The 25,166-nt window shown below is 41.5% G+C and overlaps 1 protein-coding gene across 2 annotated transcripts in view; it reads left to right on the top strand.

The window, feature by feature from the left end:
- Bib (MIP channel family protein big brain) overlaps positions 1–25,134 on the top strand; it is a 35,322-nt gene extending 10,188 nt beyond the window's left edge. Inside the window, exons 2-6 of one of the 2 annotated variants that reach the window (XM_076776967.1) lie at positions 473–522; positions 761–1,565; positions 4,714–4,840; positions 21,044–21,254; positions 22,176–25,134. In XM_076776967.1, coding sequence (XP_076633082.1) covers positions 827–1,565; positions 4,714–4,840; positions 21,044–21,254; positions 22,176–23,354 — 2,256 coding nt within the window. In that variant the 5' untranslated portion in view covers positions 473–522; positions 761–826 and the 3' untranslated portion in view covers positions 23,355–25,134. Of the gene's footprint in view, positions 1–65; positions 1,566–4,713; positions 4,841–21,043; positions 21,255–22,175 lie in introns of those variants that run through there. The other variant, XM_076776966.1, reaches the window with a different exon arrangement.
- Positions 25,135–25,166: the final 32 nt, after the last annotated feature.

Here is a 25,166-nt window from a genome sequence, read left to right as displayed (position 1 = left end):
CCTCTTTTGAAATCGTCACGCATGACACAGCGGGGTCGACTTCTCAGAACGAAGGTAAACGAGAGTTGCGATGGTGCCCCATGAAATTAGAAAAGTCTCTTGGAAAGTGCATCCCGATAACAGTTATTTCTTAATAAAAGAAATTAATTTCATTTCGTTACTTTAAAAACACGCGGAGTTCAGAGTAAAGGCAAAGTTGAACGCGATTTTCAGCACCATCCGTGCTTGTTCGACGTTCGCGCCATGTTGATTTAAATGGACGCTATTATGCTCGTTGTCCGTGTCCCGTCGTGCGTACATCCCTTTTTTGTGGGAACTGAAATAGTCTTTGAACTCGTGGGAATAAGACAGACATCCTGCGATAACCGTAATTATTTCAATCACAATTCGCGTAAACATTCGATACGCCTAACCTTCGCATACGAGATGCGACGATAACGTTTTGAGAATAATTCTCTTTTTGTTCTTAAAGGCAGCGACGGGAATGAAAAGGATTTCTTCCAATGAGAGCCATCAAAGTTGGTAGGTTGTAGCTCCGATGACCTTGACCTTAGCATAAAATCTCGAAAGCAACACGTGGTTTGGATAAATTTCTTTTACGAATAGTGAGGCCATGAATACTTATGAGGCTGACTGTATCTGGTATAACATAACCTTGAAATTCGTTTAATTAACAATTAATAAAATAGTATGTACTACCTGTCGATTTCGCCCTGGATAGAAAGTCCTCCCTTGGCAGTTTCTTTGTTTGGGGTCGTAGGGGTGGGGGAGTAACCACATCCCCGGCTCACAGTCGGCGCTCGTGTTCCTCAAGCTGCAGGCACAGATGCACCGGTCACCGACGGAGGTCGAAGGGTGGGGGCGGCGCGGTGGTGCAGGCGGTCGCCAGAGTCCGGGGCCCACTTGTTTCGTCCGAGGATCGGCTTGTCACTCGAGAGCGCGTTGCCATTCTGGCAACATCGGCCTTTCTCCGTCTTGCTCCCTTTGCGACACGACGAATCTCGTGTTCCACGCTCTCGCGTCGACCATCGCGCGATTCGTCTCGCGAACTATTCGAACGTCCGCGGAAGTGTGCGGTTTGCAAACCAGTGACGAGACTTTGTACGGTTTCGAGGTGCACTCCGACAGTGATACGGTTGAAAAAGTATGCTTTGAACGGCAGTCGAAACATACAAAGATAAAAGAGAACGACAACAACGCACGCGGACAGACCAAATTTCTCTATCGAGCTTCGTTCAGGCTAAATTGTCGAAGAATGACCACGGAGTCGCTGTCGCGCGAGCTGGACGCTCACATCGTGACCCTCCTGACGAGGATCTCCGCGCTGAAGGAGAACAATGCCGAGCTGACCGAGAGAAAGGCGCCTATGTCGATCGAGGCTCGCAGTCTGGAACTTTGGAGAGCGGTGGCCGTCGAGTGTTTCGCCACCTTCCTCTTCAGCTTCGTCGTGTCCGGCGCGGCCGCGTCTTCTGTGGTCTCCGGAAGCGGACTCTGCGTCCTGGCCACCGCGGTTGCCTCCGGATTCGCGATCGCCGCGATCTCGTTGATCTTCGGTCACATTAGCGGTAAGTATCCTTTGCTTAGAAATCTATAGCACAGATGTCGCGCCCGAGCCTTACGTTTTGTTCGGATACGATCGGTTAATAAATAAAATTGCGTATCCCGTTCCCTGTACTAGGAACTGTGAGACCAATCCGCAAAATTTAAGAGTCACGAAAAATATTCGGAATAATCGAAATTCCAATCTATCGTTAGAGAGGTTAAATTAAATGCAGTCACGAGTACGGTAGAACCTCGATTACCAGAATTATCACGTTCGTGGCTCCTGTTAGAGATGTTGGAACGTTTCGAACGAAAAAATGTACGATCGACGATGGTTTTTAAACGACTATTTGGATAAGAAGATCGTTAGAGATCTCTGCCGCGTCGTTTACAGGCGGCCCTCATGGTCTCTCTCGATTGGCTCGTTAACCGATTATAGCGGTCGATGGAAATATAGCGCGCGGCGGGTTTATCGGAACGTGTGGCAAGTATACTTGGTGTACATTATACCCGCCCGCGTAGTCTCTTAACGTTTTGTTGCAGTCCGCGCGAAACACGATCGCGTTTATTCCTTCCCTTCCGACGAATACGCTTAATTAACGAATGGAGCCGCGCGTCTGAGTCTGCTTACAGGGCCATTCCATAAACTGAGACACACCGTAACGTGCAAAAGCTTTTGGTCGTGTAGTTTTTTAACTGTTCCTTCCAAAAACAAAACGTGACAAAATTTGTAGTATTTCCAATTTCTCTACTCTTTAATATTAATAGCACCCTGCTTCATAGTTAGTGTTTAACATCTAACATTATTTCTAGTATCATTTGGAAGTCGAACATTGTGTTTTTCATCGCTTTCATATACAGTGTGGTTCGTTTAACTGAAAATCGTTGGTATAAAAGTTGCTTGATATAAAAAGAGGGGGGAGGGTGGACATTGTTTAGTGTAAATCGTTTTTGTAGAGTAGTGGAGGGTATTTAAAGGTCACGTTAACTTTCTTAAATAGTAGTCCACGTTACTACGTACGACATTTATTTCATACAATATTCTTTGTCCTTGTTTGGAGCTACAGCTCGACCCAGTTTCTTGAATCACTCTGTACAGAGCGATTATGATCTGTAACAAGAATGTGCCCTCCGACTTTAACGCCTGGATGGCGACATCAAACCTGCTGTGGCCTCCACTCGAGATGTTTAAAGAATTATATTATTATTATTATTGCTAAACGCCTTTATTTTACAAGTCTGTTTATGTATACACAAATATATACAGGGTGTTCGGCCAACCCTGGGAAAAATTTTAATGGGGGATTCTAGAGGCCAAAATAAGACGAAAATCAAGAATACCAATTTGTTGATGGAGGCTTCGTTAAAATTTTATTAACGTTTAAAGTTTCGACCGTACTGAATTTTTTTCTCGAAAATACGCAAGATTTCGGGGGTATGTCTATTGACCAAACATGATTGTAATTGACCCCCGCAACCGAAAATAATTTTTCCAAAACGATTTGAAGTTTTTTTTTTCCGTCAAAAAATTTCACATCTTCTCGAATTTTTTTCTAGAAAGTGGGTAGGATTTCGGGGGTATGTGTATTCACCAAAAATGATTGCAATTGACCCCCGCAACCGAAAATAATTTTTTCAGAATTAATTAAAAATTTTTTTTTTCGTCGGAAAATTTAGGCACCCTACCTCCTGTCGATCTTTCTTAAAAATTCGTTTTTCATTTTTAGTAATTTTGTTTGACGCCCTACAGAAAAGTTGTCTAATACTTTTTTGTAGGTACTCATGAGCTCTACTTCAGAAAAAAGTTTCATTGAAATATATTCACTATTGCAGAAGTTATGGCTGTTTGAAAATTGGATCATTTTTGTGGGGTTTTTTCCATTTTGCGGGGTCAAGGGCCAACTTTTCGAATATTTTTGCGATTTATACATATTCTCCACCAAAATACGCGTAGTTTGCTTTTTTAAACATTAAAATCGTCCAATCCGATCAGAAGTTATGACGTTTTAAAGATTCGCATGAAAATTCGGGCAGCCATTTCTGGCCAGTAATTATATTTTTGGTAAGGAATTTTTTTCTCGAAACTGAGTAGGATTTCGGGGGTATGTCTGTCGACCAAAAATGCTTGCAATTAACCCCTGTAACTAAAAATAATTTTTCCAAGACGATTCGAAAGTCTTTTTTTTCACCCAAAACTTTCAGCACTTACTCGAATTTTTTTCTCGAAACTGCGTAGGATTTCGGGGTTATGACTGTTCACAAAAAATGCTTGTAATTGATCCCTGCAACTGAAAATATTTTTTCCAGATCGATTTGAAATTTTTTAATAACTTTTTAACGAAACCTCGATTAACAAATTGGTATTCTTGATTTTCGTCTAATTTTTGCCTCTAGAATCCCCCATTAAAATTTTTTCCAGGGGTGGCCGAACACCCTGTATATGTATAGACTGTCCCGTGATTTCTTCGCCAAACTACAAGAACTTAATCTAGAGGTCAAAAGGAAAAAGAAATACATAAAGATAGTGACTTTACTAATTTGTATTTGAAAGTAAATAACTAAATAGTAAATATGAAAATCCAAACACAATAAAACGAATAATAATGCATACGTTTAAATAAATGTAGTAAGATCTGTATTAGATGCTAATTTTTTTAACGAATTCTTGAAAGAAGCTGGTGGTCCAGAAGATATAAAAACGGTGTGATACATTCTGCAAAGAAACCTGAACCGCGAACATCGATCTTGTGAGATAGCAAATCGGTAAATGTACACGTGCGAGTTGGATAACATGCTTTCTTCGACCACTGCACGAAAATAAGGCTGATCGAACTTACGAATAAGAACTTCCAAAAACGATCGCGACTCGAGGTTTCGAATTGGATTCGATGTACATAATTCGATTTTTCCGCCATTTTATGGATTCGAAGCGTTCCAAATCCCATCGCTAGTTCTAGTTATACATAACCTAAATATCAAATGGCTTAACGTTCGTGGTTCGTTTTAAATCTTCTAAAAACAATGCAACGAACGAAATTCGTGGGTTCTGCTGTACCGTCGTGGCGAGAGAATATTCTGTGCAAAGTACGAGGTGTAATTGTTGTTGCTTTTATGCGTCGTGTGTACGGATTGGTGAACTCATAATAAAATGATAAAATGCTCGACGCGCAGGTGGCCACGTGAATCCAGCTGTCTCGGTGTCTTTCGCTTTGTGTCGACGGATCTCGCTGCTTCGTGCTGCTCTGTACATCGCTGCACAATGCGGAGGCGGCATAGCTGGCGCTGCGATGCTCTACGGGTAAGTGATTTTCCTTAAAAACTTAGTGATTTTCGAACCCAACAGCGAAACTCATGCGAGCAGGTTATAAAAATTTACACATACGCGTTTGGCTTTATCGAAACATTTTTATCGGGGAAAAGTGGGTTTGTTGTTCAGAAATAAATTGCCAAAAGTAACGAATTTTATTAACGCGTCAAAGGCAGATTTCAGATAAATAGATCCATGTTGCATAGAAATTTTACTGCGTTTTAAATTAAACAAAATTGGTATATTTTTATTAATAAAGGTATCACATAATGTAAAAACCAGGGGAGAAAAGATTGTCGCAATAAACCTTCCGCTTGCAACAATCGATGAACTTGTATTGGCATGTTGAATACATTTGGCATAAGTGAATACATTTGTTGAAGATATTACCAATTGCTTTACGTAAATAAGACGAAATATAAACCTATGCGCATGCAATTATTGCAATATTTCGAGGTGGGACTAAAAATGTCCCAACATGCATTACGGTCAATCGAAATGGTGGGACACTTTAAGAGTTGTTAATTTTTAACGACGACAATGCGACGCCATTAAAAGTCGTGACTTCGTGTAACGTTAAAACGGACTCTCGATGGGGGAAAACGTCTTCGGTACACGGAAGACGTTCGATACGGGGAGAAAAGGAAGATAGGCGTCCCGAGGAGGCAGCTGCCAGATAATGGAATCCAAGAAGGACGCGTGGTTCTTAAAGCTTCTCTCGCCGTTTCTCCAATGTACTCGCAAGTCTTCGATACTTTTACGTGCGAACTGTCGAGAACAATCTATCGAAGCAATAATCGATACCTTGAAAAATCCAGCGTCCCTGCTCGAGATACGGATGTATTGATACGGGTGATGGTATACTCGGGGAGTCGTCGGTCGTCCCCTTCTTTTTTCATTTTTCTCTCGCCACCGTGGCGATCCTTTGGCCACGGGCGAAATCGAGGCACGTGCACGGGAGTTGCACGCAGCCGCGGGCGACTCTCGAGAGCGCTTCTTCACCGTATCTCACGTATCGTGCACGATGATCGGACCAGGAACTCGGTTCACCAGGAATTACGGACCATAGGAGCTTTATGAATTAATAATAGGGACGCTAATATCGACGAAAGTAGGAGGCACGAAAATAAACGACACTGGCGGTCGATAACTCGGATTCGTTCGAAAGTTCGGGCAGCTTTACGCCTAACTTCGGAACATGATGTATCTACGAAGTTGGTGGCAATGTACAGGGCGTAAAAAATGGGCAAATAAAAGCTTACGCGACACTTGGTCACAAACACGGGACTATTCGTAGTGGACAGTTCATAATTTTTATATTTAATTTTCGTTCGAACTGAACCGTTCCGTGTTCGACAACGGATTATATAAATCGGCCAAATGGGTTAAATTCGACCGTTTAATTGTTCCTGCCCGTTCAGCGGGTACCTATCAATGAAGGTTAAAGAGAGGCCAGAGCGTCTAAAAGACCAGCGGTCGAATGCGCGTGTAGCGGACAAGGATAGACGAGAGAGGGGTGGTTGGACGGGAGGAACGAAGAAATCTGAGAGAAGAGTGGGAGAGACGGCAGAAAAAGGCACGCGTAATTGGTAGGGGCGGGGGAGGGGAGGAGGAGAGAAGCTTCTTCGAAGGTGAGCACCTGCCTCGTTCCTCGATTCCTGCGGCAGGCCACCGCCTCGCAGCTGCCGCAGATGTTTCGTGGACCAAAAAAGATCGCGCGGAGGGAGAGGCGGGGAAAGGACCGTACGAGCGAAGCGAAGACGAAGATAATGAATACCTATGCACGCCACCTATGAGGTGGGACAAGTTTCACGACGCGATCGGTTCATTGAAGGAGGACATGCCGTGATCCGGAGCCGAGCAGATGTTTCCCTGCGTTTCCGAGGATCATTGTCCTCCCTTTCTCCTATCGTCTCCTCTTCGATGTTGCTCGCTCTTCTCGTTTCCTCCTTGTCTCGCTTTTGCCCGCCACTTGCTCGCCACGAAATTAACGTCTGCGACGTCCCGAGCCAACTGGAACGGTTCGGCCAGATAGTATCTCGAAGGTTAGGAATATGCAGAAATTAGAAACAATGTAACCAAGCACGGAACCTAGCAGAGGTTAGGTTTGCCTCCCGAGTGGCTTCATTTTTACAAACGCCAAAGTAACATTTTATTCAACGACATTAACCCTTTGACGTTCAGATTTTTCTTTTCCTTTTTTTTTTAGAAATTTACTGTCCAGAAACACGCTTTCTTTCTTGCACGAATCCACCTTCTGTCGTTGGCAACACGAAATTTTGTTCTCGATGCATCTCAAAATGTTCAAACGCTTCGTTGACAATTTTGTCATGGACAAAACGTACATTCGCCACTTTAGATGTTCTTCCTTGAAAGTTAATAGCTCTGTCTTGATTTCTTTTCACTCTCATGACCGTATTTGGATTAATTTTCATAATTTCGCCTTTGAAACAGTCTGGATATACGGTCACTGTTTTTAAAGTGTTGCTTGCAAATTATTCAACCTGTCGGGGGTCACAGGTTCGCGCAGGTTGCATCGAAGCTCCTGCATCCCTCCTCCCCAAGTATCGTACAGGGGTCGTAGAATGAAATAACGCCCCTATAACGGATCGACTGTTCCCCCAAACAATTTCATCGATATTCTCGAGTCAGAAAAAAGCGGGAACCCTGCACCCCGAAACGTCATTATCCGTCCATTACCGTTTGGAAGAGTTACGACGTTTTCCCTAGCGAAAGCAGAGCTTAACCTAAAAAGCAAAGATAAACGTGGCGCGTGGCGATCATTGTTCCGACGAAAAATTAAAATTTAGTAATATTGTTTAGAATAGAAGAACAAGAAATGCATTTTATAAAATTAATCGTTTATACAGGGTGTTCGGTCACCCCTGGGAAAAATTTTAATGGGGGATTCTAGAGGCCAAAATAAGACGAAAATTAAGAATACCAATTTGTTGATGGAGGCTTCGTTAAAAAGTTATTAACAATTAAATTCAAAAATTTCAAATCGTTCTGGAAAAATTATTTTCGGTTGCGGGGGTCAATTACAATCATTTTTTATGAATACATATACCCCCGAAATCCTACCCAGTTTCGAGAAAAAAATTCAAGAAGGTGTGAAATTTTTCGACAAAATTAAAAAATTTCTAATCGTTCTAAAAAAATTATTTTTGATTGCAGGGACCAATTATAATCATTTTTGGTTAATAGACATACCCTCGAAATCCTAACCATTTTCGAGAAAAAAATTCCTTACCGAAAATATAATTTCAGGCCGGTAATGTCACCACAAAAGGGTATAGCCGAATAAGGGGGTCAAATGTGCCCCCAAACCGAATTGAACGAACGATGGGTCATTCGATAGCTTATCCAAAAAAAACCATGTGTGCAAATTTTTAACTTGAAATCTCGACCGTGGGGGTAGTAATGGGGTGAAAACGAAAATCATGTTTTTGAACAATTTCTCTTAACCTATTGAGTAAAAAAATGTAAAAAAATTCAGAGACACTTCGGGTACTGGGATACATATTTTGGGAGATTTTCAGATTTTTTGATCGAAGAACCAGGTAGTAAAAAATAAAAAACCGCAAAAAATGCCGAAAAATGCCAATTACGTATCGAAGGAAGCCCGGAACTACTTTTATACTTTTACAGTAAACACGTATTGCTATTACTATTATTCTCAATTTTTTTCAGATTTTTCATTTTGGTGCGCCGCAGTGAAAAAAAATAAAAACCGATTTTTTCCTCATTTTCTGCGTATTAGAGTAACTTACACGTTGAATTTTTATGCATTCTTCAATATACGAGTGTTTTGTACACTGTTTAATGTTTCTACACTAAGCAGAATTACATAACAATTGAAAGAAATAAAATAAACCAACCGTTGAGCGCAACATATCCTAAAAAATCAACGATGTTTTCAACAGGGTCGTTGGCGCAGCGTTAGAGTGTCCGACTGTGGAACCGCTGGAAGTTTTTTTACCGTAGGTTCGAGTCTCTCTTTGGGACTTAGAATTTTTTTTTATTCGTTATTTTTTTTTCCAAATTCTAACTATATAACAATGGTTTATATTTATTTATAAATATTCTAAAGGCATTTTACAAATATTTTAACCTGAAATATGTATAAATATAATTTTGGAGCGATTTTTGCATAGGATGATTTTCTTATCTCCACATCATATAAAAATAACTTCAAAAAAATTAAGGATACATATTGTTAAACTATTGCAATATTTAATATACTGTTAAAATCCAAAGTGATTTGAGAATTCGGTTTATGACAGTTTTCTGGTACATTGTAGTTATTAGGAATCGTTTTTTTCGTAAGATTATTTTTCGTTATTAGTCACTCTTTAGCAAGTTACTCTGTAGCAAACATTCATATTTATCAAAGAAAGAGAAAAAAAAGGAAAGATCTGCTTGATCGAAGGGGGAGAAGAAGTAATAGTAAGCCAGTATAGAATCTTCTGTTCTAATCCATTCACAATAGTCAAAGGTAAGAGATTTGAAAACTAACATTTCACATTAAGTTCAGTTTAAGAGATGTTAAACAATAATCGTGGTTGACAAAAAAAATAAGGACGCAAAGACGCTCCAAAATTATATTTATATATATTTCAGGTTAAAATATTTGTAAAATGCCTTTAGAATATTTATAAATAAATATAAACCATTGCTATATAGTTAGGATTTGGGAAAAAAAATAACGAATAAAAAAAAATTCTAAGTCCCAAAGAGAGACTCGAACCTACGGTAAAAAAACTTCCAGCGGTTCCACAGTCGGACACTCTAACGCTGCGCCAACGACCCTGTTGAAAACATCGTTGATTTTTTAGGATATGTTGCGCTCAACGGTTGGTTTATTTTATTTCTTTCAATTGTTATGTAATTCTGCTTAGTGTAGAAACATTAAACAGTGTACAAAACACTCGTATATTGAAGAATGCATAAAAATTCAACGTGTAAGTTACTCTAATACGCAGAAAATGAGGAAAAAATCGGTTTTTATTTTTTTTCACTGCGGCGCACCAAAATGAAAAATCTGAAAAAAATTGAGAATAATAGTAATAGCAATACGTGTTTACTGTAAAAGTATAAAAGTAGTTCCGGGCCTCCTTCGATACGTAATTGGCATTTTTCGGCATTTTTTGCGGTTTTTTATTTTTTACTACCTGGTTCTTCGATCAAAAAATCTGAAAATCTCCCAAAATATGTATCCCAGTACCCGAAGTGTCTCTGAATTTTTTTACATTTTTTTACTCAATAGGTTAAGAGAAATTGTTCAAAAACATGATTTTCGTTTTCACCCCATTACTACCCCCACGGTCGAGATTTCAAGTTAAAAATTTGCACACATGGTTTTTTTTGGATAAGCTATCGAATGACCCATCGTTCGTTCAATTCGGTTTGGGGGCACATTTGACCCCCTTATTCGGCTATACCCTTTCGTGCGTATCTTTAAAATGTCATAACTTCTGAACGGATTGGACGATTTTAATGTTTAAAAAAGCAAACTACGCGTATTTTGATGGAGAATATGTATAAATCGCAAAAATATTCGAAAAGTTGGCCCTTGACCCCGCAAAATGGGAAAAACTCCATAAAAATGGTCCAATTTTCAAACAGCCATAACTTCTGCAATAGTGAATATATTTCAATGAAACTTTTTTCTGAAGTAGAGCTCATGAGTACCTACAAAAAAGTATTACACAACTTTTCTGTAGGGCGTCAAATAAAATTATTAAAAATCAAAAACGAATTCTTAAGAAAAATCGACAAGAGGGTAGGTGCCTAAATTTTTCGACGGAAAAAAAAATTTCAAATCGTTCTAAAAAAAAAATATTTTCGGTTGCAAGAGTCGATTACAATCATTTTTGGTCATCATACATACCCCCGAAATCCTACCCACTTTCGAGAAAAAAATTCAAATAGGTAGTGAAATTTTTCGACAAAATTAAAAAATTTCAAATCGTTCTGAAAAAATTATTTTCGGTTGCGGGGGTCAATTACAATCATTTTTGGTGAATACACATACCCCCGAAATCTTACCCACTTTCGAGAAAAAAATTCAGTATTGGCGGAACTTTAAACGTTAATAACTTCTTAACGAAGCTATCATCAACAAATTGGTATTCTTGATTTTCGTCTTATTTTGGCCTCTAGAATCGCCTATTAAAATTTTTCCCAGGTGTAGTCGAACACCCTGTATACTTCAATTAAAGTGATAATAAATTTCAGAAAACATGGCATGTCATTCTTTTGATGTTGGAAGGGGGGGGGGGTTAGGTTTGGAATGTCACCGGACGAATATTGATAGGAACAAATGTTTACAGTATTTGTATCTTAATCCAATAATAATTTTCTTTCGCCCTCTCGTTATTCTCAAAAACTGGGTTTAACGTCGATATTATTTGCTGAGCCTCGCGCCTGGCGCGCGAAACGTTAAACAAATCCAAGTTGGGTATCGTTGAGGCATCTACCAGCGACAGATCCGTCATCGCCAGCGTGAAACCACCCTCGGGCCACCATATGACCGCACAAAGAGACAACAAGTGCGCGATATGTACCGAAATAATAATCGAACAATACTCTAGTTAACCAGACCGAGTTCGTCATCCCTTCCAGGAACGTCTCTGGGGACTTTGCCCCCTTCTCCCCCATAAAGAAAAAACTACGCCGCGGAAGCGAAAGGACAGACCGAGTCGTCCAACGGTAGAGAAAGGGAGAAAGCTCTGTCGGCGTATTCTTGCATCTGTTGCGACTAGGTCAGGCAACAGTGGCGTTTGTAAAACACGTATATCCTTGCGTTTCGCCCCCGAGGGTTTCGCTGCTCCCATAGCGACACTTCGGCCTATTCCCCGGAATATAAATAAAAAAAAAAAAAGAAAGGGAAAAAAGGGAAAAGAACCGAGCCGATAAATCGTAAAACGAACCCACGCCAGAACGGCGAGAGGGGGGGTGAGGGGATTATGGAAGGATCAGAAACCGCGAGAGTCTAACTATCCGTAAAGAATTCACCGTGGCTACAAGATTTTCCCATTACACTTCACCCGAAGGTCTTAACGATGTCAAGACACGAAACGAAAGACACTTTGTCGGACATAATACACGTATATACACGTGACTAATTGAAGGTTAGGTCTGCTGAAAATGGTACGTTGAATAATGAAAATCTTAAAATTTGAATACCATACGAGGATACGTAAGAGTTCTACTATTATCACACTTACTACGTATACAAGAAATTTGCGTTTAACTACGTTTTTCAATGCCGCATATAAAACTTGAATTCTTCGAGTGCCCGTAAGTATATGGTCGCGTCTATAAGATCGGTATCTCCGGCTCTAAAATTACGCGTCTGGTCTTTACCAACGGACGCGCCCACCTTTTTCCATCGTTCGCGAAATTGAGGCAAAAGATCACGTAGCATCGAGATTCCACGACGAAATAACATTAGTCCAGGGGATAACGACGCTGTGGTATAAACTTATTTGTCAAGGGGAGTTTGCCACCACGGACCGAGGAAACAGCTGTGAGGAAGCAGGTGTGTTGTGACGTCGGGCAAGACACACGCGGTGCGCGTGGCGGGCCGGATGTCCAGCGAAGGAGCAGCCACCGCCGCGCGTTTCCTGCCCTCGGGAACCGTCCGTGACGCAGACTCTTCTGCCCCGAGATCCAACAAGGAGAGTCTCAGATTTTATCGAAACTTTTAGGACACGCGTTGGACATCTTTTTGTGAATTTCACCTCTCCGAACACAATGAATTTATACGATAAATTTTGATATCGCACGTCGATAAAATATCGAGCTTGAAATCACGACGATCAACGTTCTTCGTTCGAAGTGAGAAATATTAAAGTTGGGCAGAGGGAGATGTTCGTAGTCGATACGCAATAACCTAAGCTTTCTCGGAAACCCCTCGATATTGGATCCTTAAGCCGAGATTTCGAGAACCGTTATGAATGGACCGAGGACCATGGGTCGTCTCTACGAATTTTCTTCAAAGATGTTCCGTCTAAACACGGTTTTGGCAGGATCTTAATATTTCCTGGACCAGAAAGTATCATTCGGATGTAAATATTATTTTAGCTCCTCTGTTCGTTAAAAAGTTTTGTTCTATTTGTCTCGCTTAGGATGCTCGTACGATCGAAGGCTGTTTCCGAACATAACCTCAAAGATATACCGATGCGAGCGGAGAGAAACTGTTATTCGGTCGAAAATGCAACGTGAAAGCCAGGTGGGTCGGGTAGAACCGTTTTCGGTGGAATGTTTTACCTGCTCTTGGGAGCACCTTTTACCGTCGTCCGCACAAAAGCAACCGAGCATCGCGATTCCCGCTTTTACAGCTTCAGCCGGTCCTCTCCGACTCCCCCTCCTCCTTCGTAACGTTATTTCAGGCGTTCGGGAAATATCGAATACGATATCCTGCGGCATCTAGTGGGCCGAGTCGCGCGCACCTCTTCGCGTCGGTAAAAATAAACTGTCACCAGGGACAAAAAAAAGCGAAGAACATATGGAGGGGGGGGGGGGGGACTGGGTATTGCGTTCCGTCCCCGTCTTTCTCAGTCGTTTCTTAAAGCTCTGGCTCGAGGGAGTTTGGTCGTTTTAAACTAAATATTTGAGCCTGGTTACAGCGCTGGGAAAATTTACGCCTCCGGCGTGCACACTTCGTAACCACTCGACGGAAAAAGTTGTGTAAACCAGCCTCAAACCGACACTTTACTGGCGTGGAATCCCGTGAGAAGCATGGCGATGTGTTCCAATCTATTTATAATATTTCTTTTAGAGCCGTTTGTAGCCTGGTTTCTACGTTACAGATGCGTCGAAGCTCTGACTAATTATTCAATCTTAATATGATTTATAACAAAAAAAACATCGCTCGAGCTGGCAGATACGGGGTCACCTAATGTATTACCCTTCGTTGTGCGTTTTTCGGTTTTTGAGTTAAAAGATTTGTCTTGCCATATGCATCGCTCGATCGTTATTGGCGTTCTTTAATAAAAAGAAGAAGGATACAGAAGAATCGATTCGGCGTAGAATAAAGGAACCTATGGCCCGAAAAGGGCCGATTTAGGTTGGGTCGGACGAAGCAGGATGCCAACAGATGGTCGCAACCACGTGTTCGGTCTCGAGAATCTTCCCGTTCGTTGATCGCAAGGTGTACGATTAGATGCACGCGTAGCGCGGCTGTTAGCGCCGGACGGAATTAGCTTTCTGACGTGGTTAGGCGAAGGATGCAGCTTTAACCACTTCACTATTTTTTTCGCTTATGCTTGGCATTCGAGCATTTGATACAAATATTAACGCATCGAATTCCTACACCATTTGTTCTGGATCTACTTTCTCCGATCGGTATAAGCGACCCTATTACTGATCGATTAGCGACCTCTTATTTATTATGTTTTATTTAAAGTAACAACAGGGATCAAGGATAAAAAAAACTTAAAAACTCAAGATATTCAAGACTTTTAAGGGTTCTAAGCTTTGAATCATATTCGAGAAGATTCGAATCATCATAACCTTAAAAACTTCGAACACATGGTGAATTCTAAATAGAACGACCGCGAAGCGTTAATATTTCGATCGTAGGGAAAAGAGAGGGCGCCCGTGTCGAACAATAGGCAGAATTTCTGATGCGTGCGTTCCGAACCCGTAACGATTATTCACGGATACGTAGTGGCGATTCTAGGATGAAAGAATCCTATTGACCTGTTAGGCGAAGGAAGGAACTCCCGGGCAGCTGGTCGAAGATCGTTGCGGATCCTTCTCTGTATAGATCCTATATAAATCGTGCGTCGTGCCTTTCTACGGGGAAACACGTGCCAGCCACATGTTGCACAAAAGGAATCCTCGGCAGTCCTTTCGAGCATCGTAGCGTAAGTCGCAGTCACAAAGGAGCTTTGGGACCCCATAAAAATGATTCTCTTTCGGGCAGGATCGAAGGGCTCGTTGTGGAGGCAGATGTTTTCCGTCTTCGAAGACGTCGATCTGCTACGAATACGTTCGGATGAGATGACATACGTAGACGTCGATATTTCCGATATTTTCTCGAAGGATTGAAAAGCTATTAGAGATTTTCCAACGTTCATAACGTTGCCATTGTTAGGTTTGTAGGCATATTCTTATCTGTGGAAGAAGGTATATTCGAATTTGGAAACATACCAATGTTAACTTTCTGTACAGGGTATTCGGTCACCCCTGGGAAAAATTTTAATGGGGGATTCTAGAGGCCAAAATAAGACGAAAATCAAGAATACCAATTTGTTGATGGAGGCTTTCTTAAAAAGTTATTAACAATTAAATTGAAAAATTTCAAATCGTTCTGGAAAAATTATTTTCGGTTGCGGGGGTCAATTACAATCATTTTTGGTGAATAGACATACCCCCGAAATCCTATCCATTTTCTAGAAAAAAATTCGAGAAAGTACTGAAATTTTTCGGCGAAAAAAAATTTTTCAAATCATTCTAAAAAAATTATTTTCGGTTGTGGGGGTCAATTACAATCATTTTTGGTGAATACACATACCTCCGAAATCCTATCCACTTTCGAGAAAAAAAATCGAAAAAATACTGAAATTTTTCGGCGAAAAAAAAATTTTTCAAATCATTCTAAAAAAATTATTTTCGGTTGCGGGGGTCAATTACAATCATTTTTGGTGAATAGACATACCCCCGAAATCTTGCGCATTTTCGAGAAAAAAATTCAGTACGGGCGGAACTTTAAACGTTAATAACTTTTTAACGAAGACTTCATTAACAAAATGGTATTCTTGATTTTCGTCTTATTTTGGCCCCTGGAATCCCCCATGAAATTTTTTCCCAGGTGTGGCCGAACACCCTGTATTTTTTAATAATTTTAATAATTCAACTTCCGTGCCTTATTTTTGCCTATAAAATCACCCTTTTAAAAGATTACCATTAGTAGCCAAACACCCTGTACACAGTGCTGGGTATAAAGGGAGAGGGATTGCAAGAGCTGATCCCCCCTTTTATTGTCCAAAGAAAATCTATTTTCTGATCTATATCGCTTCAAGCTTGAATATTTACTTTAGATCTATTGAAAGAATTTTGTAAGTTCCATGTAAGTAAGATGTCTCGAATTTGTTTCGTGATTATTTGTCAGCCCCTCCCCCCCTTACGGGCATTATCGCCAGTATTAAAGTCGTAAGAAAAATAAAGAGAATAATTCGACGCGTTCGTCGCGACGCAAAAGCGGATCCTCGTGGGTGTACGCATTTCCTGTCCCCTCTTCTTTCAGACGTTTTCCATTCAGCGAAGAGGATAGAATTCTGATCCGACCTGCTTTCGGTCTTACCCTTTAAAAGAATCGTGTGCTTTGTCGCGACGGATTTCTATGGATGGTAAGACGTTGCACAGGAAACTGCACGGTACCCCGAGAAAAATGCCCAGAAATCAATCTTATTCTGTCTTCTCGTTAGTGAGCTCCCTAGAAAAATGGAAGGTGACGACAAAACGATAGAACAAGACTTTTTAAAATATCCTTTAACGAGTTATTTTTATTCTTTATTGTCGAATAAAATTTTCCCCAATTCCGACTGCCATCTACCGGGTTGCTATAGAAGGAAACATAACCTAATGAATATAATATTAGGTATTCTTAGATCTTCGTTGCGACTGAAACGTTCATTTTAAAAGATCCTTTGAGGTAGGTTGAAACGTTACTGAAAACTATATTTAAACGTCGGTAAAATCCGAAGTGCTACCGTAAGAACTGTTCGACTTGACACGGAATAACCCCGGCGGGAACATGAGAAGTCCAGACACGCGAACAAGCGTCATTACCCTTCTCGCGATGCTTCCCACAATCGATCGTTTGTCCCGGCGGTTGACCGTAAAACCTAATTTTCGGGTTTAACCACAGCCATCCGTGGGCATCCGAACTTTCCCACAGGGCGAGACTTTATAATGGAATCACGTGTGGATCTCTCGTTGCCTCCGCCTCGGCGCGTCTCACATGTGTCAGTTTTCCTTGCTGGAAAAGAGGGGAGCCGGCTCGGGAACAAGGGTGAAGAGGCGGAGGGGGGAGGGTGTCCGGTTCGCCAAGTCGTCGGACGGGACTGGGGAGGTCGGTGCACCGCACTGCTCTCACCCCACGTAAGTGGCGGCGGTGGGTGGAAGTATCAATAGCTCGTTAAACACGACAGAGGTCTGGTGAAAGTGATACACACCCCTTCTCCATCGAATTGAAATTTATTTAAAGCTTCGCGAATTCCCCTCCTCCTATTCCCCGTTACATTCGAGCCTCTTGGGGGCTGTTTCTGTGGGGTTCGCGTACCCCCGTGCGAATTTGGGGCACAGGTTGCACGCGGGCTTGCTCTCGAGTCAAGTGCACGCACGCAAAATTAAACGTTCTCCCCGGTGATCGAACGCTTCTCGCTTCGATGACCAAGGATCCTCGAGTACGCGAGAGAGGCGTAAATATCGTGTGACGATGACAACGAAAAAGATGACTCGAACCCTCGAGCTTCCCGCGGATATCCAGCTTCCGAGGCCAAGTTTCATCTGGGAATTTTGCGTCGATGAAAACCAACGACCGTCAATGAACGACGTCGACACGGATCTACGACAAAGGCTTTAATCTCTGGTACGCTTCAGAGTTTACGGAATTCTGTACCATTTTTTTTTTTTCTTTTTTCTTTTGTATACCTTTTCCCGTTTTCCGTCCCGGAAAAGCGGACGCTTTCTTCTTTCATCTGCCTTTTACCGTGCAGAGTGCAGGCCAGATTCCCATTTTGCACGACCCTCTGCAGTCTCGGCCGCGCGGGAAACAAAAGCGGAAGAACACGCGACGAGCGTGTTGCGCCGCTACGCTTGAAAATTGCGACAAGTAGAGTCGCTGAAAGACAAAATGACGTCGCGCAACTTCGCGAGACATTTTCTACGGCGTGAAAAGTATTTACGCAGCGAGTGATTCCGACGACAACAAAAAACTTTATTCGGATTATTAGTAAACCTTTTTTTTTTATAACAATTTATACGTACATGGTTTTCCAATAAGAGCGATAGAATTTTAATAATTATTTCCAATGTTGTAATGTGGATTTTATTTAACCCTTTGAGCTCTGAATATTCCTGGCCGAAACGGTTCGTAGGGACTATCGCGGCTATCGTTGACCATCGCTGGGGGCGGAATTCTTTTTTGCCACACTGAAGTGACAATTGAAGGCGCAAACAGTAATAAATTATAGTGATTCTTTTGCAGAAGGTTAAATAATTAAAGACGGTTATTTTCGAGCATTAAAATTATGTATTATAAACATTAACAATTTAAAACATTAAATATTACAATCAATTAAAAAACTTAATTTGATATTTACAACAGGAATTAATAATTTTTTTGGGAGAGTGGGACGTAAAATGGGATTTCCATTTCGGAAATTCCCGGGGATTTTTATGACCCTAATATTGCCCAACCGCTACTTAAGGAAGGCAAATTACTAACGAGTGCCCCTGTATTAATTTTACACGAAAATAACTGCATATTGATTGAAAAAATCAACAAACGCATATATGCGCCCTTAGTCCAGGCGGATGATTTAGAGAAAACACATAAATGCGGCCTTAGGCTACACGGATGACTTTCGCCAAACGCATATATGCGTCCATAGAGTTCTAAGGGTTAACTCGCTATGACAAATGAAAGTTCTATGACATTGTTAAAAAATCCTGCAGTGTCTTGAATACTGGTCGACATTCGGGACCGAAACTGGCCTAAGTTGAACGGAGGTTAATCTTCCAGGAATTTCCGTAACTCTTTCTTTCAGAGAGTGCGAATGAGAAAGATATATAAGGCGACGGATCGATAGATATCTCGCGGTAGACTTAAAAATATAAACACACTTGACCCTGGCCGGGACAAGCGTGGCCAGTTCCAAAAATTGACCGGTCTGATTAAAGTTGAACATTCTTAATAATTCTACGAACATTTTTCCTTCGATTTGTTTGACGGACACTTCTGAAATTATTAACCAATGATGCACCTGTGGACAGAGTTCGACCCTCCTGAATCACGAGCCGTTTTGCGTGGGACGATCGCTGCGTGTGCCCCTAAAATCCTATCGTAGTGTCGTGCAATCAGCGAAAATTCTCCCCCTCCTTTGGTCTACGATCGATGCAAATGAAAGCTTCCCCCCTGTCCTGTTCGTTCTGTCCTCGAGAGGTCTTATGCGAACGCGCGTCCCGAGAGAGCGAATTGATGAAATCAGAAATGCAGATCATGACCGCACAATTGGGATTAACTGAGCCGTCCATGAACAACCGTAGTCGCGTCGAGGGTAAAAACGGGAGAAAAAGAACACACGTTCCTTTTACAAGCGTCACCGTGATAAGCAGCATCTTTATTCTCTCTTTTTCTGTTTTATTGTTCAGAGAACGGCGTTCCGTCGTCCGTCAGGATCGATTCTTCGGGACTTAACGACGATTATGTCATTTGCGAGCGTAACACCGTATTGTTACCAGAGTCGGATCGGATTCTCGAGATCGTCATCATTTTTGGGGGGTTCTAGAGGCCAAAATAAGACGAAAATCAAGAATACCAATTTGTTGATGGAGGCTTCGTTAAAAAGTTATTAACGATTAAATTCAAAAATTTCAAATCGTTCTGGAAAAATTATTTTCGGCTGCGGGGGTCAATTACAATCATTTTTTATGAATAGATATACCCCCGAAATCCTACCCAGTTTCGAGAAAAAAATTCGAGGTGTGAAATTTTTCGACAAAATTAAAAAATTTCAAATCGTTCTAAAAAAATTATTTTTGATTGCAGGGACCAATTATAATCATTTTTTATGAATAGATATACCCCCGAAATCCTACCCAGTTTCGAGAAAAAAATTCGAGGTGTGAAATTTTTCGACAAAATTAAAAAATTTCAAATCGTTCTAAAAAAATTATTTTTGATTGCAGGGACCAAGTATAATCATTTTTTATGAATAGATATACCCCCGAAATCCTACCCAGTTTCGAGAAAAAAATTCGAGGTGTGAAATTTTTCGACAAAATTAAAAAATTTCAAATCGTTCTAAAAAAATTATTTTTGATTGCAGGGACCAATTATAATCATTTTTTATGAATAGATATACCCCCGAAATCCTACCCAGTTTCGTGAAAAAAATTCGAGGTGTGAAATTTTTCGACAAAATTAAAAAATTTCAAATCGTTCTAAATAAATTATTTTTGATTGCTGGGACCAATTATAATCATTTTTTATGAATAGACATAACTCCGAAATCTTACGCATTTTCGAGAAAAAATTGATTTTTTGTCTTATTTTTGCCTCTAGAATCCCCCATTAAAATTTTTTCGAGGGGTTACCGAGCACCCTGTATTTACTACATTCTAATACATACAAAGAGCAATACTTCTATTAAGATGTGATGTAAGGTGGACGTAATAAAAAAGAAATATAAATCTCAGGTCACATATTTTTCAATCGTTTAAATTCCAAACCACGAATCCCAGAGTGACCATTGTTAACCTTTAATCGCTGCCCAACGTGGCCGACAATGCTGGCGAAGCGGAAGGTCGCCTGTCTGTGACCCCGTATGATTATACGAACCGAGAAAATTAACGAGGTTTTATGCAAAAGAAACGACTAAAGGATGGAGGGGGGGGGGGCGTGGCAACGAGTGTCAGGGGCTCGAGGATGCACCGGCTAATATAAACATTACACCACAGGGATCGACTTGCCGCAGGGGGCTTTTACGCCTGGTGTCGTTATTGGCGCAACTTTCAATAGGAAAATCATCGTATATTATATCGCTGTCACGGCGAATGCCATATGCGAGGCTCGATTATCGGGAAACCGATCAATAATCCTTTTCGTTGTAACTCAAACTTTTACATTCGAAACTTTACTAAAACAATTTGATCCAAAAATCGTCGTTTTACCTCTTCCAATGGACTTAAAATTCTTACAACTGTCCTATGCTTGTAAGGTTATGTTAGATTCTTTGAACGTGTAACTTTAGAAGTATTTTAACCCTATATTTATGGACATTGATTCCACATATTTTCATTGAAAATTCTGTTTATTTTTATCGCGATTTTTCTATTAATTAGAATATACATTCCTATCGTAACTTTAAGTATAGAAGGTGAAAGTGAAGTAAAATAGTTTAAGGCGATAAATTATACTTTTTTTTAACATTAACAATTTTTTTCTGTTCGCAGAGTGTCCGCTCCTTCCAATACGCAAACCCTTACGTCCCCGGGTCGCCTCGGGGGCGCCATCGAGAGGCTTTTGGTGGAACTTGCGCTTTCGGTGCTGATCGTCTTAGCCCATTTTACCTCGGAATCGACCAAACCGTCGCTATCAATCTCCATGACCTCAAAACCAGCCGGAGTGTTGGCCGCAGCATACACGGCGGCCACCTTGGTCTCGGTAAGCTCCTTCTCCCTGGAACCACGTTCGATCAGAGTACGGACTGACCATTGAAAAAAATCATTATATCGCCGCGTCTATAAAAGCAGCTACCTTTTTTATTCCTCCCTGTCTCCAGTACGAATTCCCTTTATCCCCCTGGACAGTTCCCTCGTTCTACCAACCGGTCTACATCCAAAGCGTCTCTCGATCTCTTTTCGAATCGGATCCACGTTTGCGTCTTTAAAGAGCACCTGCAGTCGCCCATGAGAAAGACCGAGAGAGGCTGCCAAAGAGCGCAGAGACGGGGCCAGAGTAAGACTGATGAAAAAAAGAGAGAGGAGAACCGATCCTGATCCCACCTGCTCCGGAACACGTGTACAATACGGCTCGAAAAAAAAAGAGAAACGAACGCGAAACCACCGGTTATGCGCGTTAAACGGCCAGGCGCCTTGTACCCCGAGCCGAGGAGAGTCCTTGTTCGTTAATGCTGATCAACTTCCGACTAGACCTATAGGACTAATATTGTTTTTGATTTTTTCCCCTATAAGATTTGCAATTTATTTAATAAGGACATGTGCATACTGTATGTACAGGGTGTTCGGCCATTCCTAGGAAAAATTTTAATAGTAGATTCTGGAGGTCAAAATAAGACGAAAATCAAGAATACCAATTTGTTGATGGAGGCTTCGTTAAAAAGTTATTAAAAAATTAAATAAAAAAATTTCAAATCATTCTGAAAAAATTATTTTTGGTGAATACATATATCCCCGAAATCCTGTGCACTTTTGAGAAAAAAATTCTTTACCGCAAATATATTGTGTGGCCAGAAATCTGTGATTATATTCGTTTTTAGAAAGGAATGGATGATTCTATTAAGTAAGGCTTGATTATGTTCGAGACCCGTGCACTGATAACTAATTTCGTTCGTTTTATTTTTAGAGTCCGTTTCTGAACCCTGCCCGAGCTCTGGGTCCAGCGTTCGTGACCAACCGATGGGACAATCACTGGGTATACTGGGTGGGACCGTTGTCCGGAAGCGCGGTAGCCGCTCTGTTGCACGAGTATGTGCTGAGCCCGAGGCGTACGAGAGATCCGCGCGACATGGACGACGGCGACAACTCGTCGATAAGGTCGGACGAGGATACGTACGATGATCTGGACAAACCGTCCGGACCGAAATTCCCTAGCGCGTACGCCACTTATCGTCCAGTGGCCGGGGCATCTGCGTCGATCTACAGCGCACCGCCGTCCGCCCTGGAACGCGTCGAGTCGATTTACGGTGGCACTAAGTCGCTCTACTGCAAATCCCCGCCCTTGACCAGGGCGAATCTGAATCGTTCGCAGAGCGTGTACGCTAAGTCCACCACCGGGACTCGGGACGGTTTGATGATCCCGAAACCGGGACCTCTGGTGCCCGCTCAGAGCCTGTACCCCATCAGAATCGGCCAAACAGGGTCGCAGAACTCCAGGGAGAGCAGTCAACAGCAAACAGTGCCGACCGGGCAGGCCCAGAGCACGCAGAATCACAACAGCACGAATCAGAACATGCAGAATCAACTGCAACAATGCACGCAGAGCATCTACGGGATCAGGGGGATCTCGACGAGTCTGAGCACCCGCGAGAATGGGATCTACGGCGTGTCCACGGGATCTAGTATATACGGACGCGCACCTGCCCCTCCTCCGGGTGGCCAGAACTCGCCCCAATCGGCACCGAATGTCCAGCCCTCGGGACAGAATCACCATCCGCAGCAGCAGCAGCAGCAACCACAGCCACCGCCGCAACAACAACAGCAGCAGCAGCAACAACAACAGCCGCAACACCAAAACGGCACGCTGACTGCCACCTCTGACAATGCCGCCAACTCCAGAAGACCTGAAAGCATGTACGGACATATTTCCAGACGCAGCGACGACTCGGCGTACGGAAGTTACCAAGGATCTACGCGAGGCAACTACAACAAAGTGCCCGGACCACCTCCTGGACCATCTGGACAGCCCAACGGACCACCTGGACCGCCTCAATACCGCGACCAAGGCAGACCTAGCCCGGCGGGACCGTTACAACAGAACCAGCAGACCAGTTTCCAGAGGAATTCACCGAACCCCCAATACTGACTATAGATTCGTTGAACCCTCTTCTGCCGATGTCTATTGGGCACGAATGTGAGGCGATCGGCAGTTGAGAAAGGACATATTTTGTCGGTCAGTGACCGTTTATGTAGGACCTCATGATCCAGGATCGATGACCCAGGGTTTTCAAACCAATTCTAAGAAGATTTTCATTGGAATTCATCTTCTTCTCCATCATAGGCAACGAATACAGTTTAGCAATGAGGAATGGAGGCCTTGGTAGAATACAGATACGTGCCATTTTTGTAATGTGATGATAGGGAGCTAAAAAAGAGCTGCTAACGATGCGAAATACAAGGTTTCAAGGACTTTAGGAGAATAACACGGTTTATTATTTATCGTGATACTGTTCTTCAAATGTAAACATTTATAGAACCGCGATAAACTCGGTTGGAAGAGAAAAACAGTTTGTTTTGAATTATTTGTCATCGGTGTCGGCTATACGACGGAAATAATCTGAAACGATTAGTATTGTAACTGAAGTTGACTCTACCAATTGAAGAAATTAACCGTTAATTCTCCTTCGCCATAATTTTTATTTGAAACTCAACGATATTTAATACTTTGACTATCACGTTATCCATACTGGTTTTGCACTCCAAATTAATCCTTTTGCAGATCATATGTACCTTATTGCAAATCAAATTCACCTTGTATATGATGCAAAAGGGTTAATTTGGAGTGCAAAACGTGCACGTGGGTGACTAAAAGAAATTGTAGGTTGTATAGTTTACAATTGGTTCGAACGATAATTGTAAAGTACGTTAGGTTGTTGCAAATACGTGTCGTACAATGTGGCTGCGTGGAACGACAATATGGCGCCTCCATACGTCCATCGTTGTAACTCGACGTACAAAGTCGTCGTGAGATAAATTATTACGTACATTACGATCTATTTCTCACGATCGACGAACCAATTGAAGATGAAACGACTAATTTCACATCTCAATCGTGATCATTAATTGCACGGTCGAAAGAATTCAACGTAACATTGGTCAACTTTGCTTCACACGTTGTAAGAACGATCAAACGTGTTCAAAACACGTACACGATCGAGCAGACCTAAATCGATTAGTTGTAATCGGTGTATCGTAGCAAGACTGATCTCATAAATATTTTTATATGTCGCAATTAGACGCGTCATTTTTTTACCAACATCAATCTCCCGCGTCAAACGATACAGTTCAAGCATTTGCGTTAGGAAGTGGAATATTCCGCGCCGTTGTATGTCTGGATGTAAAATTGTTGTATATCTGGAAACATTAATGACGAAATGAAACTAGCTTATTTCGATTACTATTTCTTCTCAGTAGTTGAATTTAAACAGTAGTACGATGATGTTAAATATTAGAGTTTATTAATTGCTGCAATCACTTTAATAACACTAACCTATAACGGTCGACTTCCGATGCAACAAAGTGAGTAAAATATACACAAAATATTTGGAAGCGAATTGAGATTCATTGTGTATATTGCACGATATGAGTATGTGTGTGCGTGTGTGTGTTAAGGAGGTATTATTTTGAGAGATATATTATAAAGTCGATATAAATATTATAAAAGTAATTTAATCGAACGCGAATTGTATTGAACAATCACGAACTGCTACTAGATGATACAGAAAAATTGATAGGAGTTCGAATCGATAAGTGTTTTGTATATAGTAAACTTTGTATTTATTATTTTTATTGTAGCTATAGGGTTTTGATTACTATTACGTTCGTGTATGCACGTAAATAGACAAAAACTCGACAATAAATTAATCGGTAAGGCAATTTTCATATTCCTTCTCTTCCC

This window comes from Colletes latitarsis, chromosome 11, assembly GCF_051014445.1.
Source record: "Colletes latitarsis isolate SP2378_abdomen chromosome 11, iyColLati1, whole genome shotgun sequence".
Lineage (NCBI taxonomy): Eukaryota > Metazoa > Arthropoda > Insecta > Hymenoptera > Colletidae > Colletes > Colletes latitarsis.
This window is presented reverse-complemented; position numbering and strand designations above follow the sequence as displayed.